Source organism: Leucoraja erinacea, chromosome 2, assembly GCF_028641065.1.
Source record: "Leucoraja erinacea ecotype New England chromosome 2, Leri_hhj_1, whole genome shotgun sequence".
Taxonomy (NCBI): domain Eukaryota; kingdom Metazoa; phylum Chordata; class Chondrichthyes; order Rajiformes; family Rajidae; genus Leucoraja; species Leucoraja erinaceus.
The window spans coordinates 38,646,067-38,665,879 of record NC_073378.1 but is presented as its reverse complement, the minus strand read 5'-3'; the positions used below and the strand labels follow the sequence as shown (position 1 = coordinate 38,665,879).

General features: G+C 43.1%; 1 protein-coding gene across 1 annotated transcript in view; it reads right to left on the bottom strand.

Moving 5' to 3' along the window:
* The window catches only part of LOC129708996 (oxysterol-binding protein-related protein 10-like), a 161,227-nt gene that overhangs the window by 93,856 nt on the left and 47,558 nt on the right, over positions 1 to 19,813 (bottom strand). The window contains exons 4-5 of the mRNA XM_055655128.1: positions 9,583 to 9,774; positions 6,751 to 6,958 (exon numbers count right to left, since the gene is read on the bottom strand). Of these exons, the coding sequence (XP_055511103.1) occupies positions 6,751 to 6,958; positions 9,583 to 9,774 (400 nt within the window). The remainder of the gene's footprint in view (positions 1 to 6,750; positions 6,959 to 9,582; positions 9,775 to 19,813) is intronic.

The window sequence follows — 19,813 nt, the reverse complement described above, 5'->3', positions numbered from 1 at the left end:
TTAAGAGACATTTCAACAGTTACAGGGATAGGATAGTTTTAGAAAGTTATGGGCCAAGTGCTGGCAGGTGGGACTAATGTAGATGGGGAATATTGGTCAGCATGGGCAAGTTGAGCAGAAGGGTCTGTTCTTATGCTGTATGGACTCTAACAGGAGAGACAAAATAACATTGGGTGCAATTAGAGACAAAAATTTACAATTAATAATAGATGGAAAGGAAAAGCTGGCATCAATTAAAGTTAAAGAAATCATCCAATCCAGATTCAGACTGTTAAGGGAAGCAAATGGATAGAGATTCATTCTTGATTCCTCAGTCTCCATCACAAGAAACAGACTATTGACTGGCATCTGTTACAAACCCACTGACCCACAACTATCTCGACAACACTTCTTCCCACCCTGCTTCTTGCAAAGACGCTATCCCCTACTCCCAATTCCTCCATCTACCAAGATGTCCTTATTCTTTAGGAAACTGAGGTTCCCCACTCCGATCATAGATGAGGCCCTCACTCGTGTCTCCTCGGTACCCCGCAGCTCCGCCCTAGCTTCCCCTCTCCCCAGTCGTAACAAAGATAAGAGTTCCCCTAGTCCTTACCTTCCACCCCATCAGCCATCGCGTGCAAAACATAATCCTCCAAACTTTTCATCACCTCTAACGGGGTCCCATCACTAGCCACATTTTCCCATCTCCACCCCTTTCCGCCTTCCGCAGAGACCGTTCCCTCCGCAACTCCCTGGTTAACTTATCCCTTCCCACCAAAACCACCCCCTCCCCAGGTACTTTCCCCTGCAACCACAGATGAATGCAACACCTGTCGTTATACCTCCTGCCTCGACTCTATCCAGGGACCCCAACAGTCCTTTCAGGTTAGGCAGATGTCCATTTGCACCTCCTCCAACTTCATCTACTGTATCCGTTGTTCAAGATGCGGACTCGTATGCATTGGTGAGACCAAACGCAGATTGGGCAATCATTTCGTGGAACACCTTCCCTCAGCCCACGTGAACCAACCTGTTCTGAGTTACTCCAGCTTTTTGGGTCCATCTTCTGATCTCCAGGTTGCTGGACACTTTAATTTTCCTTCCCATTCCTACACAGACCTTTCTGTCCTTGGTCTCCTCCATTGAGGTTAAACGCAAATAGGAGGAACAGCATCCCATATTTCGCTTGGGCAGCTTACAGCCCTGTGGTATGAATATTGATTTCTCTCACTTCAGGTAGCCCCGGCATTCCCTCTCCCACTATTAGATATTAGATATGCCATTTATTGTCACTATACATGTACAGTGAAACTGAAAGCTGCTCGTACTCAGTGCATACATACAATTTAGCACAAAAAACAAGAAACAGAAAAAAAAAACAGAAGGGAGATGGGGGGGGGGGGGGGGGGGACATATATACATATATCATATATACATATATACAGATGGAAGTCCGTGTTGGGCGGTGTAGTCAGTGCATGTGTGAATTTGAATTTATGGTAGATATAATTCTCGGAAAGCAACTATTCCTGAGTCTGTTTGTCCTGGATTTGATGCACCTATAGCGCCTTCCAGAGGGCAGCAGGTCGAACAGTCCAAACGCAGGATGGGAGCTGTCTTTGATGATCTTCTTTGCCCTGCTAAGGCAGCGGGAGGTGTAGATGTCCATCAGGGAGGGGAGAGGGCAGCCAATGATCCTCTGCGCTGTCCTGGTTACCCTCTGAAGCCTCTCCCTGTCTGCCATGGTGCAGCTGCCATACCATGCTGTAATGCAGTATGTCAGCAGGCTCTCGATGGACGAGCGGTCTCACTTATTTCGAAGGGAGACGAGGCAGCCTACAGAGAGGAAGTCCTGAAGTTGACAACCTGGTGCTCAGAAAACAATCTGGCTCTGAACACCAGGAAAACAAAAGAGCTCATTGTCGACTTCAGGAGGCACAGCACCGACTTAGCCCCCCTACACATCAACGGCGAGTGTGTGGAGAGGGTCAACACCTTCCGGTTTCTCGGTGTCCATATCGCTGCCGACATCTCCTGGACGGACAACACGACAGCGGTCATCAAGAAGGCTCAGCAGCGGCTGCACTTCCTGAGGGTCCTCAGGAAGCACAACCTGGACTCTAACCTGCCGCTGACCTTCTACCGCTCGTCCATCGAGAGCCTGCTGACATACTGCATTACAGCATGGTATGGCAGCTGCACCATGGCAGACAGGGAGAGGCTTCAGAGGGTAACCAGGACAGCGCAGAGGATCATTGGCTGCCCTCTCCCCTCCCTGATGGACATCTACACCTCCCGCTGCCTTAGCAGGGCAAAGAAGATCATCAAAGACAGCTCCCATCCTGCGTTTGGACTGTTCGACCTGCTGCCCTCTGGAAGGCGCTATAGGTGCATCAAATCCAGGACAAACAGACTCAGGAATAGTTGCTTTCCGAGAATTATATCTACCATAAATTCAAATTCACACATGCACTGACTACACCGCCCGACACGGACTTCCATCTGGGATATCCCTCCCCCACCAAAGACGTACTAGCTTCTCATTTTCAACCTACAAACAGCTTACAATGGCCTGCTTCCTTTATCATCGCTACTTTTTTGCATATCTTTTATTCATTGTTCTTTATCTCTCCATATCACCTTCTATATCTCTCGTTTCCCTTATCCCTATCCAGTCAGAAGAAGTGTCTCGACCCGAAACACCACCCATTCTTTCTCTCCAGAAATGCTGCCTGTCCTGCTGAGTTGCTCCGGCTTTTTGTGTCTATCTTCGATGGAGATGAAAGTAGTTTTGACCACAACTTTGCCACATCCTCAAATACAGGAATGGGGCAGAAAACTTGAGGATTGCTACAAAGCAAAGAAAATTGGAAACCACAAGCCAGTCAGTTATTAACTCAAATTATGATATTTTTTAAATTCCAGACCAACAAACAATCTGCTGGAAGGGTAAACAAAAATGCTGGAGAAACTCAGCGGGTGCAGCAAAATTGGGAGAATTCAATGTTCATGCCCGTCGGATGCAGGACTTCAACTCCCCCTCCCATTCCAAATCCGAGATCTCTGTCCTGGGTCTCCTCCATTGCCAGAGTGAGCAACACCGGAAATTGGAGGAACAGCACCTCATATTCCGCTTGGGGAGCTTGCACCCGGTGGGCATTAACATTAAATTCTCCCAATTTTGTTAGCCCTTGATGTCTCCTCCCCTTCCTTAGCCCTTGAGCTGTCTCCTCCCATCCCCCAGCCCTCGGGCTCCTCCTCCTCCCTTTTTCCTTCCTTCTCCCCGCCACCCCCTATCAGTCTGAAGAAGGGTTTCGGCCCGAAACATTACCTATTTCCTTCGCTCCATAGATGCTGCTGCACCCGCTGAGTTTCTCCAGCATTTTTGTGTACCTTCGATTTTCCAGCATCTGCAGTTCCTTCTTGACACAACAATCTGCTGGAGTAACTCAGTGGGTCGAACTACAACTGTAGGGGTTGTGGAGGGGGGGGAGGGGGATATGGTCATCATTTCAGGTCAAATTCCCGCATGAAAAATTCTAGAGACCACTGTCAGGGACAAAATTACTTGATTGAAAGAAACAACCAGTTTTGCTAAGGTAAATTACATTTAGCTAACATGACTGAGCTGTATAATTAAACAAAAGAGCACTGGTGCGGGTAGTGGCGGTCTTTGAAAAGCCATTTGAGAAAATAGAACATCATTTGGAAGATAGAATCTCATCTCTACATATTTCATCAAATTCACAGGGAGAATCAAATCAACAAGCAAACATCAGTGTCTTCGCCCTGGGCAACATCACTTGCACAGAGGGTCTAGTCACTCAATCAGCCACACTGAGCGGGCCACATTATTCGCAGACTCGGTAACCAATACACACATTACGAGTTGTCAGAGGAACAGATTCAAGATTTTTTGATGGTATAACAGCTTTACTGATTCCTTGAAACCTCTTGCGGGGCATTCAGAATAATTCATGGCTCAAAAGAAGACAGAAACCTTTATAAAGCATTAGCAGAAACAAACCACCCCCAAACTCCCTGTGAGTCACCTCTTTCCCCAGTAATGGAGGTTCTTAGATTGGTTTCATCAGCCATCCAGAATCAACAAATCTGGAGAGGACGCAAGTGTCCTCAATCTCGAGGATCTGGTCAGAAGAACGTGACAATATTGCACAAGCTGCTCAAATTTGATAATGCAAAAATGTTACCTTGTGATAGAATTTTCCAAATTCTCAAAGAGGAAGAAAATTTATTTCTCTCAATTACGAGTATGCTTGTGTCAGATTTCACTTCACTTTTCATTTTTAGAACCAACACATCAAAATGTTGATTGCTACCAACAAGGCCATCCATTCAAACACAGGAATTGTAGAATCAGACAGGAAACCTCATATTCTACTCATTTGCCATCAATTCACATAGAAACATAGAAAATAGGTGCAGGAGCCAGCACCGCCATTCATTGCGATCATGGCTGATCGTCCCCAATCAATAACCCGTGCCTGCCTTCTTCCCATATCCCTTGATTCCACTAGCCCCTAGAGCTCTATCTAACTCTCTCTTAAATCCATCAAGTGATTTGGCCTCCACTGCCCTTTGTGGCAGGGAATTCCACAAATTCACAACTCTCTGGGTGAAAAGTTTTTTCTCACCTCAGTCTTAAATGGCCTCCCCTTTATTCTCAGACTGTGGCCCCTGGTTCTGGACTCACCCAACATTGGGAACATTTTTCCTGTATCTATCCTGTCCAGTCCTTTTATAATTTTATATGTTTCTATAAGATCCCCCTCATCCTTCTAAACTCCAGTGTATACAAGCCCAGTCTTTTCAATCTTTCCTCATATGACAGTCCCGCCATCCCAGGGATCAATATTGTGAACCTACGCTGCACTGCCTCAATCACAAGGATGTCCTTCCTCAAATTAGGAGATCAAAACTGTATGCAATGCTCCAGATGTGATCTCACCAGAGCCCAATACAACTGCAGAACCGTCTACTCCTATACTGAAATCCTCTTGTTATGAAGGCCAACATTCCATTAGCTTTCTTCACTGCCTGCTGAACCTGCACGCCGACTTTCAATGACCGGTGTACAAGGACACACAGGTCTCGCTGTACCTCCCCCTTACCTAACCCCATTGAGATAATAATCTGCCACCTTGTTTTTGCCACCAAAGTGGATAACCTCACATTTATCTATATTATACTGCATCTGCCACGCATCTGCCCACTAACTCAACCTGTCCAGGTCACCCTGCAACCTCCTAACATCCTCTTCACAGTTCACAATGTCACCCAGCTTTGTGTCATCCGCAAACTTGCTAGTGTTGCTCCTAATTCCCTTTTCCAAATCATTAATATATATGGTAAACAGTTGCGGCCCAAACACTGAGCCTTGCGGCACTCCACTCGCAAATGCCTGCCATTCTGAAAAGGACCCGTTCACTCCTACTCTTTGCTTCCTGTCTGCCAATCAATTTTCTATCCAAGTCAACACCTTACCCTCAATACCATGTGCTCTAATTTTAGTCACCAGTCTCCCGTGCGGGACCATATCAAAGGCTTTCTAAAAGTCTAGATACACTACATCCACTGGCTCTCCTTCATCCATTTTACGTCACATCCTCAAAAAATTCCAGAAGATTAGTCAAGCATGATTTTCCTTTCATAAATCCATGCTGACGGACTAATCCTTTTATTGGTATCCAAATGCCCCATTATTACCTCTTTAATAATTGACTCAAGCATCTTTCCCACCACCGAAGTCAGGCGAACTGGTCTGTAATTCCCCGTTTTCTCTCTCACTCCTTTCTTGAAAAGTGGGATAACATTAGCTATCCTCCAATCCACAGGATCTGATCCTAAATCTATTGAACATTGGAAAATGATCACCTATGCGTCCACTATTTCTAGAGCCACCTCCCTGAGGACCCTGGGATGCAGTCCATCAGGCCCTGGGGACTTATCATCCTTCAGTCCCATTAGCCTACCCAATACTATTTCTCGCCTAATGAAATTTTTTTTCAGTTCCTCAACCCCCTTAGATCCTCTGTCCTCCAGTACTTCTGGGAGAATGTTTGTGTCTTCCTTAGTGAAGACAGATCCGAAGTACCTGTTCAACTCTTCTGCCATTTCCTTGTTCCCCATAATAATTTCACCCGTGTCTGCCTTCAAGGGACCCACATTTGACTTTGCTACTCTTTTTCCCTTTACATATCTAAAGAAGCTTTTACTGTCCTTCTATATATTCCTGGCCAGCTTCCCTTCGTACTTCATCTTTTCAGCCCGTATTGTTTCCTTCTGTTGTCCAATGAAAGTTTCCCAATCCTCTGGGTTCCGGCTACTCTTTGCTGTGTTATGCATCTTTTCTTTTAGTTTTATTCTATCCCTAACTTCTCTCGTCAGTCACGGTTGCCTCCTACTCCCCTTAGAATCTTTCTTCCTATTTGGAATGAAATGATCCTGTGTCTTCCGGATTATGCCCAGAAATTCCTGCCATTGCTGTTCCACCGTCATTCCTGCTAGTATCCCTTTCCAGTCTACCTTGGCCAGCTCCCCTCTCATGCCTTCATAATCCCCTTTGTTCAGCTGCATCACTGCCACTTCCAATTTAACCTTCTCCTTTTCAAATTGCAGATTAAAACTAATCATATTATGATCACTACCTCCAATCGGTTCCTTTACCTTGAGTTCTCTTATCAAATTTGGTTCATTGGACAATAAATCCAGAATTGCCTTTTCTCTGGTCGGCATCATAAAATTTACCTGTTGAAAATCTTTTGTTGTGCTGGGCTGCTTGCTGTGCACTTTGCTGCAGAATGCTCAAGCAATCACCTAGGCAGCTCATGGTAGCAGCTGAGGTAGCTTTCAAAAGAAGTAAATCTTGATCCAATGCAGACAGAGGCCCAGAAGATGGAAGAGATTCTATTGAATGAACAAGGTTCTTCAGTTGTCCTTCTGCCTGGCTCATCATCTATTAAAAATAGATAAATCATTAATTGATAAGAAAAAGAATTACAAGATAATAATAATTGAATTATACTTTGTGTTATTTGTAAATAATGCGCTTAAAAATATATTGAGGACAAATATTAATAAGTTTTAAAAAAATCCAAATGTTTCCTTGCAGTCGCTGCATTTGAATTGCATTAATTAGTTATACAAGTAGAATCCACCTCATATTGTTGATGTCTTGATTGTAAATAGCTTTCTAAGCCATCTTTAAACAGTGCAGTACTATTCTGGTCAATCTAAGTTACCAAAACACCAGGAGTCCCTTACTTTCAAGCTCACCGAGCATCTTTTCTCTGCCTCAGTGCAAAAATAAAGATCAACTGAACTAATAAATCAAAATAGACTATTATCTCATGTCAACTAATCTTCCTCGTGCATTTCAAGATTCAAGAGAGTTTATTGTCATGTATCCCAGATAGGACCATGAAATTCTTGCTTTGCTTCAGCACAACAGAACATAGTAGGCATGACTACTACTAGTAGGCATTTCCAGAGCATTCGTCTACTGTATGCCATTGTGTATACCAGTGCACCTACATTGTGCTACCTCAGGGTCTTAAGTATGCATGGTAGAAGAATGCTGTATTAAAATTAAAACGGAAACTCAAAATTTACTGTACCTTGAGGTACATGTGAGAATAAACTGACCTTGAAACATTGAGTATTGTGTGCAGTTTACATTGGCTACCCTCTAGTCCACAGGAACTGATCCAGAGTCGAGAGAACATTGGAAAATAATCACCAATGCATCCACGATTTCTAGGGACACCTACATGAGTACTCTGGGATGCAGACCATCAGGCCTTGGGGATTTATCTGCCTTCAGTCCCAACAGTGGGGTGGGAGATTGCAACCTTCACGTGGTCCACCCTGTTTCGACTGATGCAATCAACCCGACGTGCGCAAACAAGATCAAATAGAACAAGTTGACCTACAACTTTAGGCTGTGCACGCCATACGCAATAAGAAGTCCCAACAGTTTACCTAACACCATTTCCTGACTAATGTGGATTCCCTTATGTTCCTCCCTCCCACAAGATCCTCGGTCCCCTAGTATTTCTGGGAGAATGTTGGTGTCTTCCTTAGTGATTACAGAACCAAAGTACTTGTTTAACTGGTCTGCCATTTCCTTGTTTGCCATTATAAATTCACCAGTATTCTGACTGCAAGGGGCCTACATAATTCTTCACTAATCTTTTTCTCTTCACATATCTAAAGAATCAGTTTTACAATCAGTTTTTATATTTCCTGCCAGCTTTCTTTCATGCTCTATTTCCCTCCTCTTAATTAACCTCTTTGGCCTCCTCTGTCGAATTCTAAATAAATCTTCAATATCTATGATATCACCCACTTTAAAATAATTTGCAAATTTACTAAACATCTCATTTACAAGCATTAAAAGCAATACAACAAATAAATTTACGAGAAACTACTAGTTATTCCAGGTAAAGTATACTATGATACTGTAAGTATGTGGTGCAATCGTAGTAGTGCAAAATCCATTGTAGTTCAATGCTGCTGTGGCTAGGGTTGGCTGATGGCAAAAGGCTATTTCTGAACCCGGAGAATGTCAGAGAAACTCAGGCCTTTGTCAAAGGCAAAGTCAAATTTATTCGTCATATGCACCCGAAGGTGCAGTGAAATTAATTTGCCAACAGCGATACTCTTAAAAAAAGAACACACAATACACAATACACAATAGAATTTTAACACAAACATCCACCAAAGCATTCTTCACTGTGGTGGAAAGCAACCAAGTTCAGTCAGCCCCCCTCCTTGTTCACCCGTGGTCGGGGCCATAAACCCTCCGTAGTCACTGCTACGGACAGCCGGATGTACAGGCCCTCTCGTCGGGATAATCCAAACTCCGACATCGGGACGGTAAAACACACCCCGCGGCTCGGAGCGCCCGAATCGGCACTTTCCTACTGGAGACAGCGGCTTCAGGATGTTATAGGCTGCAGGCCGGCGGTTGGAGCTCTTCTCCAGCGATCCCTGGCAAGAGATCCCAGATGGTAAGTCCACTCCACGCCCGCGGCTAGAAGCTCCGCAGACCTCAGCCCCATGATGTCAAAGTCACCAGGCCAGCGATCGGAGCACTCCTGTCTGGCAACCCCTGGTAAGGGTTCGCCCGCTCCGCGATGGAAAAGTCCACGCAGCGCCCGCTGCTGAAGCTCCAGGCCCAACTCCAATCCATGCTGTTAGGCGTGAGGGAGGCGACATGGAAAATAAATCGCCTCCACGTCGAGGAGGTGACCAAAAGCGGTTTACTTCATTTACTGGGCTTTGACAAGCTATATTCTTGGAACTGTTTAGTCTCTGCTGACGCAATAATACATCCTCCTCAAAGCAGTGCAGATCTGCTTTAAACAAAGCAACCTGGATTTAAGAGGAGCTAAACACTCACAATTCAGGCCTGAACACTTGAAAATTATGGGTAAACTGGTCAGTTTTATATCTGCACTTACATTAGAAGAGGCAAAGACACAGAAAATGTACCCTACATAAATGCATAATTGTTCCACCCAAATTAACTCTTCACAACATCTAATATAATTATTCTCCATTAGTTGCCAAACTTACCTCTTTAACATCTACAAGGCGCCCTGGACATTGAGTCTTGGCACGTCGGGTAATTGCAGGAGACTTATGATGGGTAATAGAGACAATTCCTGGTCCACTATGTGTCTGTTGCTTCTGGTTCCCAAGAGGCGCTGAGTTTGATGCTCCAGGGGGTAGTAAAGATAAACTTCTCGCCCTCACTGAAGGAGTAACCTATGACAAATAATAGTTTAAATATAAATGTCTTCAGCACCAAACTAAATTCCATTTCAATAAATAAACATTGCTAGCCAAAAGACCAACCAGTGCAGCATTGAGACAAATTAGGCTCCCTTAATAGAATCCCCTCAAATAGGTCTAAGAAATATGTGCAAAGCTCTCTCTACACTGTTCCAGCAAAGACTCCAATAGCAAGTACTGCACAGGATAGAAGCAGACTAGACCTCGCTCCACCAAGTTCCATCACTCATTCCCACGTTTGAGTTCTGACGCAAAATCACTAACTTGAAATATTAATTATGTTTCTTTGCCAACAAATACTGTGTTCTCAGTATTTCCAGCAGTCTGTGCTTCTATTTCAGATTTCCAACGTGGGCAGTTTTTTGTTCAAATCAGTGAGTCAACAGCTATTTCCCTTCATTGAGCTTTTTCAATGACCTGTTGTCCAGTTTCTGGGTACCAGATAATCAGAATCGCATTGCTATTTCTATCAATCAAGCTTGGCCTGAGGCCAATCAAACATTTCTTGCAGGATGTGCCAGAACACAGATGAGGTTAGTGCTCTACAAGGCTGGAATCCTTTGCTAAATCCTTGAACAGCATTGATGCATGGAGACAGCATCTTAAACAGTCTATAGTACACCTACACATACACACATAAATTACTTTTATTAGAACATATTCTTTATTAACAAGCTCTCAATAACCCCTTCCCCATTTCAAATGTGAAGCATGGCAAGGTCAACTCAGCAAGGATTAATGGGCAGTCGTTGCAGGGGTAGTTCATCGCGTAAACCATTTTAGAAACTACGGTGACGCAATTGAATTGAATTATGTAGTCAGTTTATATTCATGCTACGTCAAAAGTTCAGAGAATTCCAATTCAAACATTTAATACTGAATGGTCTAATCTTGAAACTAAATATATTTAATCAGAATGCAACAGTACACAGGACTGATGTTTACAAATGAAAATGATCAAAATCACTCCGTAACATTGCAGAATTTTTCTGGATGGGTTGCGATAATCGTAAAAACACTTGATTATAGAGGTGTCAGAGGTTATGGAGAGAAAGCAGTAGAATGGGGTTGGAGGAAGAGATAGATCAGCCATGATTCAATGGCCTAATTCTGCTCCTATCGCATGATCTTATGAACACTTCCTTCATGAACAGTTCAAATTTCGCTAAACCTCAACAAATGTTTTGAAAATCAACTTTCTAAGGAACAAAAACGAATCTGAGTTTATAATTCATAGGACAAAGGGTTCAGGACTTCAATTACTGTTCCTCCCTGGAAAACAAATTTCACCTCCTAATTTTGTTCTGTTTTCCTCTAACAATTCCAAAATATCAACTCATACCTCGACAAAAACCTAGACCAGCTACAGTTCGCTTACCGACACAACAGATCAACGGTGGATGCGATCTCGCTGGCTCTCCACTCCGCTGTGGCCCACTTGGACAACAAAAACTCATGTCAGGATGTTATTCATTAACTACAGCACGGCCTTTAATACAATCATCCCCTCCAAGCTGGTTACCAAGCTCTCGGAACTATGTCTCTGCGCATCACTCTGCAACTGGATCCTCGACTTCCTCATTCACAGACCACAGTCTGTTCGTATTAGTGGAAATGTGTCAGCCTCGATAACAATCAACACGGGAGCACCTCAAGGCTGCGTACTCAGCCCCCTGCTGTACTCACTCTATACTCATGACTGCATAGCTGAACATAGTGCATCCTCCATCATAAAGTTTGCCGACGACACCACTGTTGTGGGACGAGTCAGAGTATAGAAGGGAGATTGATTGACTGACCAAATGGTGCCAGCACAATAACCTGGCTCTCAACACCAGCAAAACCAAGGAGCTGATTGTGGACTTTGGAAGGGGTAGGATGGGGACCCATAGTCCCTTTTATATCAACGGGTCGATGGTGGAAAGGATCAAGAGCTTCAGATTTCTGGGCATGCATATTTCCGAAGATCTCTCCTGGTCCCAGAACACTGATGCAATTATAAAGAAAGCACATCAGCGCCTCTACTTTCTGAGAAGATTACGGAGAGTCGGTATGTTGAGGAGGACTCTCTCGAACTTCTACAGGTGCACAGTAGAGAGCATGCTGACCGGTTGCATCATGGCTTGGTTCGGCAACTTATGCGCCCAGGAGCGAAAAAGACTGCAAAAAGTTGTAAACAATGCCCATCATCGACTCTGACCTCCCTACCATCGAGGGGATCTACCACAGTCGCTGCCTCAAAAAGGCTGGCAGCATCATCAAGGACCCACACCATCCTGGCCACACACGCATCTCTCCGCTGCCCCCTTCAGGTAGAAGGTACAGGAGCCTGAAATCTGCAACATCCAGGTTCAGGAACAGCTTCTTCCCCTCAGCCATCAGACTACTAAACATATATATTCAATGGTATATGGACACACTGATCTGTTCTGTATTTATTTATGCCTACAATATTCTGTTGTGCTGAAGCAAAACAAGAATTTCATTGTCCCATCTGGGACACATGACAATAAACTCTCTTGAACTTGAAATATAAAACATGTCTGGATGAAGAATTGTTTAATCCTATAGTTATTTCACCATGTTGGCACCTCAATTTTACCTGATAGATACCTATTGGCTTATGGTGATATTGTAGGGAGGGCAAGCCATGTCTTGAACTTAGTGAAATACATCTCTTGGATTCCAGTTTTGAGCTGCTAAATCTGTACTGACATTTCCTATTCAGCAAATGGTGGTGTTGCACAACACGACTTTATCACAAGAACTGAACGATAATGACTCCAATCAGCATATAACTGCAACAGTTACATAAGAAAGAAAATCAAATAAGTTCACACGTTGTTCTTCTCACCTGTTGTTCCCCTGGTCTAAAGCAGGTATTTCTGGGCATTATGGCAAGCTGGGGACATTGCTGCCTCTAGATTCAATAACAAATTGTCCACCTTCATGTTTCTCCCTCTTTGTACCAAAACTAGCCATTTCTGCCTGTCATCCATCTGTGATTTTGGCTCAGTTTTCTGAGTATTGCCTGCCTTGCTGGGCATTTCCATAACCTGTTATTACCAATATTTATCACACACAAAGCAGTGTGATGTGCTTCTAATTGCCATGTTAACCCAGTTGGTTTCATCCTGCCAGACACAGTCATTTTACTCTACCCATGCCCACCTCACTGTCTCTTTAACTGAAAACTATGGGTTTGTCTCTTTCATAGTTCTGACAAAAGAATTTGACCTGAAACATTATCCATGTTTTCCTTGGCTGAACTGCTGAATGTTTTTGCCCAAATTATATGCTACTGTGCAGTTGTTAATGGAAGGTCTGAGCATTTGAAAGGATGAAACAGAATTCTACGACATATGCTCAAACATAAAATTGTGTAAGAACACAGAGTCTGTTGTTTAGCTAAACTGTGGAACAATTCTTCACAAATCACAAGATTTTTTAAAGAAGGTTCAAAACCAGAGCAAGAGCATCTTCTGTAACAGTTCTGTAAAACATTTACCATACATAGGCACAACCATATTTAAGAATAGTAAAATCAAGAGTAGAGGGCCAAGAGTGTTTTATTGTCATACGTCCCAGATAGAACAATGAAATTATTACTTGCTGCAGCACAACAGAATATGTGATCATAATAAATAATAACAAAAACTCAGAAAAAAAGAACAAACAATAAAGTGGAATAATGATAATAATAATCTACTGTACTTCATAGCTTGAGGTTGTAGTGTTTAATAGCCTGATGGCTGTAGGGAAGTAGCTGTTCCTGAACCTGGATGTTATAGTTTTTAGGCTCCTGCACCTTCTTCCCGATGACAGTGGTGAGATGAGTGTGTGGCCAGGATGGTGTGGGTCCTTAATGATGTTGGCAGCCTTTTTGAGGCAGCGACTACAATAGATCCCTTCAATGGTGGGGAGGTCAGAGCCGGTGATGGCCTGGGCAGTGTTTACAACATTTTGCAGTCTTTTCCCCCCCGGACAATCAATTTGCTGAACCAGACCACAATGCAGCCAGTCAGTATGCTCTCTACTGCGCAGCTGTAGAAGTTCAAGAGAATTCTCTTTGACATAGTGATCTTCTCAGAATATAGAGGCGCTGATGTGCTTTCTTTATGATTGCATCAGTGTGCTGGGTCCAGGAAAGATCGTCAACCTGACGTAAGTGTTTTTATTGTCCAAGTGGTCCAGTGCGGAGTGGAGAGCCAGTGAGATCGCATCCTCCATGGACCTATTGTGACGGTAGGCAAACTGTTGTGAGTCGAGGTTCTTATTGAGGTTGTAGTTGATATGCCCCATAACCAAAGCACTTCATCACCATGGACGTTAGTGCCACTGGTCGATAGTCATTGAGGCACATCACCTTAGTTTTCTTGGGCACCGGTATTATTGATGCCCTCTTAAAGCAAATACTCAACAATGTAAAAATAATAGAGTAGACAGAGGTAGTGTAGAATAGTATAGAATAGTTGCCATGTTTCCAGCACCACCTTGTATCCTTCACGTTCAGAGCTGTTAAGAATGTAGTCTCATCTTGGCCATAAAGGATAGTTGTCTTGGCAGCAGCACTGGGTTAGAGTTGCAGGATTAGCCTGGGCAGACAGTTTTGTTGTGGTCTTCCACCAATGCTCCACTACAGGCTTTGGCCGATCCACACGCTCGACCTCTTCAAGCAGCACTCAATCCAGTCGAGCCCTAGACCTCCTGTGGCCCACTCAATCAACACATCGACCCATAAAAGTGCCGTCCATTGCCTCACACAGCCATGACTCAACCTCCATGCCCCGCAGCTGACCTCAGGACACACAGAGTGCCTCTAAGGTCGCAGGAAGTAAGCCCCCAACCTGCTCACCAGTACTGTTCCTTTTCTCCATCCACCGCCAGTGTCATCTTGAAGGTAAATTACCCCCATCCGCATCTCTTGAGATCTGTCCACCCCCAGGCCACTCCTCTTCCATGGGCGTCCTTGCTCCTGTGGACCTTTGCTTTTATGTTGGGGGTTGGTAAAAATGTTAAACTTTCTAGCCCATTTCAGAGTCAAGTGCATTACAATTGCTCTGGTGTCACTTATAATCCTGACTAGGTGAAATAGGGAATTTCCTTTCCTAAAGGATAGGGTTTTTAATTGGAAATCAAATTGTTTAGTAATCACAATTATTGATGCCACCTTTTAGTTCTAAGTAATTTTATGAGGTAAACCTAAGTGACCTAACTGGTGGGACATTACTAAAATGTCTGCAGGCCATTAGTTCAGGTCTCTCGATTCAGTATCGCACATTACACTGACATTCACATATAGCATTACAGTTGTTGGAGCCAATCCATGATTTCCAGCATCATTTTTAAAACACAGTAGATCATCAATCTTGCTTACTACACTGTACTTGTACAATTATATCACTGAATCATTTTTCATTCTCTTACAAAGGTCATGCACTGCCAATTTATGTCATCTGACTACTGTCATTGCTCATTTGTACTGTTCTGCATGGATCATCCACCAATTAGTTTTCCTTTAGCAGCTGTGTTCAGTTTCTGCCTTTCATTTGATTCATCATTTACTCCTATTCATTCTTTAGCCCCTATCAATATACTGCCTATAAATGTTTAGATATTGCACCCCCCTCCTACTATGCCTTCTCAAAGGCTTAAATGTATTGAAAGCTACGCAAATCCAAGAAAACCTCATTTAACCAGCCTCTTTCTGATAAATTGCAATTGGACATCAGTTAAATTCCCACAACTCCCTGGTTCTAATGCAATACACACGGCACAACAAAATGATTCTAATAATTCTATATCTATTCATTCAATTCTCCACTAAGGAATCAAAATTGATGGGGGTGTTTAAGAGGGAACTGCAGATGCTGGAAAATCGAAGGTAGACAAAAATGGTGGAGAAACTCAGCGGGTGAGGCAGCATCTATGGAGCAAAGGAAATAGGCAACGTTTCGGGTTGAGACACAATTGATGCACAATTTTCAGAACATTGATGTGGGTATGTCTTTCATTAACTTATCAACTTTGCCTTGAGTGATTACAAAAAAAAAAATACTGGGTGTTGCATGATGTATCCAAAACCAAGCAAAATTTCAAACGAATCAAATCATAATTAAAGGAAAGCACTGAGGGCATTTGCTTCAAGCAAATCCTCAGTAATTTACAAATGCTATCCTGTCCAACTCTGAGAAAGACTACATGAACATAATCTATATGCAGCACAAAGGCCAAATACCACGATTTCTACATAAGGCACCAAATTCCAATTAACCCTTTGCCCACTAAATTCACACCGACCACCTGTACACAAATTGTTGATTATCCCTTTTTTGTATCCTACACACTAGCGGCAATTTACAGCAGCCAATTAACCTATCAACCTGAACGTCTTTGGAATGTGGGAGGAAACTAGGGCACCTGGAGAAAACACACATTTTCACAGGGAAAATGTACAAACTCCATACTGACAGCACCAGAGGTCAGGATTGAACCCGGGTCTCTAACGCTGCGCCAATGTGCTGCCCTTTAATGTGAAGTTTTTATTTGGCCAGATTTTTTGAACCTGTTATCATCTCATATCAAATCACATTTCAACCTCCTTTGTTTCAAAGGGAAGTGACCCAGGTTCTCCAACCCAACGTTCTATCTGAAATCCTTCATTTGAAACCAATGGTCAATCACCTTGCACCCTTTCAAGGATCTTGGCATCCATCCAAAAGTGTGGTTACCAGAAGTAAACATTTTACTTAAGAACATTTTCTGAAGAAGGGTCTCAATTCTTCACCCATTCCTTCTCTCCAGCGATACTGCCTATCCCGCTGAGTTATTCCAGCACTTTGTGTCTATCTTCGGTTTAAAACAGCATCTGTAGTTCCTTCCTACACATATTACTCCTGCCGTGGCCAATTCACCTGGAGCAAAATTATACTGAAGTGTTGGTATTAAGTGCAAACAAAGTAGATTGTGGCTGGGTGGGGGAAGCTTTGTTCCCTGGAGGACACTGTGATTGGCATCAGGCAAAAAAAAATGGTTAACACTGATGATCATGTAGAGAAACAGTATGTACAAAAACAACAGGGCAAACCATAGGCAAGTGAAATTTCAGAGGTAATACAATAATACAATACAATGGTGGCCGATTGGGAAAGGGGGAGATGCAGCGAGACCTGGGTGTCATGGTACACCAGTCATTGAAGGTAGGCATGCAGGTGCAGCAGGCAGTAAAGAAAGCGAATGGTATGTTAGCTTTCATTGCAAAAGGATTTGAGTATAGGAGCAGAGAGGTTCTACTGCAGTTGTACAGGGTCTTGGTGAGACCACACCTGGAGTATTGCGTACAGTTTTGGTCTCCAAATCTGAGGAAGGACATTATTGCCATAGAGGGAGTGCAGAGACGGTTCACCAGACTGATTCCTGGGATGTCAGGACTGTCTTATGAAGAAAGACTGGATAGACTTGGTTTATACTCTCTAGAATTTAGAAGATTGAGAGGGGATCTTATAGAAACTTACAAAATTCTTAGGGGGTTGGACAGGCTAGCTGCAGGAAGATTGTTCCTGATGTTAGGGAAGTCCAGGACAAGGTGTCACAGCTTAAGGATAAAGGGGAAATCCTTTAAAACCGAGATGAGAAGAACTTTTTTCACGCAGAGAGTGGTGAATCTCTGGAACTCTCTGCCACAGAGGGTAGTTGAGGCCAGTTCATTGGCTATATTTAAGAGGGAGTTAGATGTGGCCCTTGTGGCTAACGGGATCAGGGGGTATGGAGAGAAGGCAGGTACGGGATACTGAGTTGGATGATCAGCCATGATCATATTGAATGGCGGTGCAGGCTCGAAGGGCCGAATGGCCTACTCCTGCACCTAATTTCTATGTTTCTATGTTTCTATGTAATAAGAGCAGGGAAAAACAAAATGCTATTTCTTTTCCTTTGATCGGAGATGCACAAATTAAATCGAGCAAGTGCTGTCCCTGCTAGTTGATGAGATGTATCCCACACTGGCTAGAGGAAGCATAACCATATATTTTATGGATGCTCCAAAAAGTACAAAGACATGTACCAGTGGACTATTTCTAAAGGAATTCAAAACTTTAAAATCACATAAGTAGCGAATCAAAAGAATAATAAAAGAACAAAGCAAGAAGGTGAAGGTAAAGTTACAGTTAGTGAAAGTATTGACAAGTGAACTGACTAAATGATAAGCACGGTGCAAACTGAATAAGTGAATGATTAAGTTTGAATGAATACGTTTATTGGCCAAATATTCACATACAAGGAATTTGCCTTGGTGCTCTCCCCACAAGTGACAACATGACATACAGTGACAGTTAGGAATAACACATAAAACATTAAACATTAATAATAAAACATTATTAATTAAACATGTGAATTAAATAAAATACCAGAGCAAAAGGAGGCTACAGATTTTAGATATTGAGTAGAGCTACTACTCATGGGAAAAAAGCTGTTTTATGTCTGGAGCCCAAATGGAGTCCAAGACATATTAAAAATGAAAGTAAATGGTGAAAACTGAAAACTATGAACAAATTACATGGTAAATAGTAGGGAATTGAAGAATACAGTTGAACAGAGGGATCTGGCAATAACCGTGCATAGTTCCTTGAAGGTGGAATCTCATATAGATAGGGTGGTAAAGAAAGCTTTTGGTATGCTAGCCTTTATAAATCAGAGCATTGAGTATAGAAGCTGGGATGTAATGTTAAAATTGTACAAGGCATTGGTGAGACCAAATCTGGAGTATGGTGTACAATTTTGGTCGCCAAATTATAGGAAGGATGTCAACAAAATAGAGAGAGTACAGAGGAGATTTACTAGAATGTTGCCTGGGTTTCAACAACTAAGTTACAGAGATAGGTTGAATAAGTTAGGTCTTTATTCTCTGGAGCGCAGAAGGTTAAGGGGGGGACTTGATAGAGGTCTTTAAAATGATGAGAGGGATAGACAGAGTTGATGTGGACAAGCTTTTCCCTTTGAGAATAGGGAAGATTCAAACAAGAGGACATGACTTCAGAATTAAGGGACAGAAGTTTAGGGGTAACATGAGGGGGAACTTCTTTACTCAGAGAGTGGTAGCGGTGTGGAATGAGCTTCCAGTAGAAGTGGTGGAGGCAGGTTCGTTGGTATCATTTAAAAATAAATTGGATAGGCATATGGATGAGAAGGGAATGGAGGGTTATGGTATGAGTGCAGGCAGGTGGGACTAAGGGAAAAAAAGTTGTGTCGGCATGGACTTGTAGGGCCGAGATGGCCTGTTTCCGTGCTGTAATTGTTATATGGTTATATGGTTAATTAAGGACGTTTTTGCTGCAACCAAGGTGTTCAAAAGGTTAGAGAGGAGAGCCCAAGTCAGATACTTGTAATGAATATGCTGGAGTAACTCAACGGGTCAAGCAGTATCTCTGGAGAACAGGAATGGTGACATTTCAGGTTTAGATCGTTCTTATGACTGAATATGGTAGGAAGGAGGGGGGGGGGGGGGGGGGGGGGGAGAGACAAAAGCTGGAAAAGGAGTGAGGTGGGAAAAGCGTGATAGGTAATAGGTCATCATTGGCAAGGGAGGCGTTTGATAGCAAGATGGTTGAAGCATGGGCAAAGATAGGAAAGATGTGTGAAATTTGAAGAATTCTGGATTGTAAAGCCATAGGGAGGAAAGTAGGAGGAGGCTGGGAGTCATTCAGCACTTTGTTCCCTTCTGTGTATTAACCAGCATCTGCAGTTGTTTGTTTCCATGACTTGTGATGAATAAGTTGAGTGAAAGCACTGAAGAACAAATGTGCAAGGTTCATCATCTCTGCCTCCTAACTGAATCGGAGGGTCCACGATCCACAATTTTCCTCACTGATTCCGTGTGCTTTGAGATATACATTTTGCTCTCCCAAAGTCACTAACTTTCTGATAATGTACTATTTTATTCCTTTTAACATAGTCCCAACTGCATTCTTATGCTGTAAGCCCAGCAGCAAGGTCAATACAACATACTACTGCACAA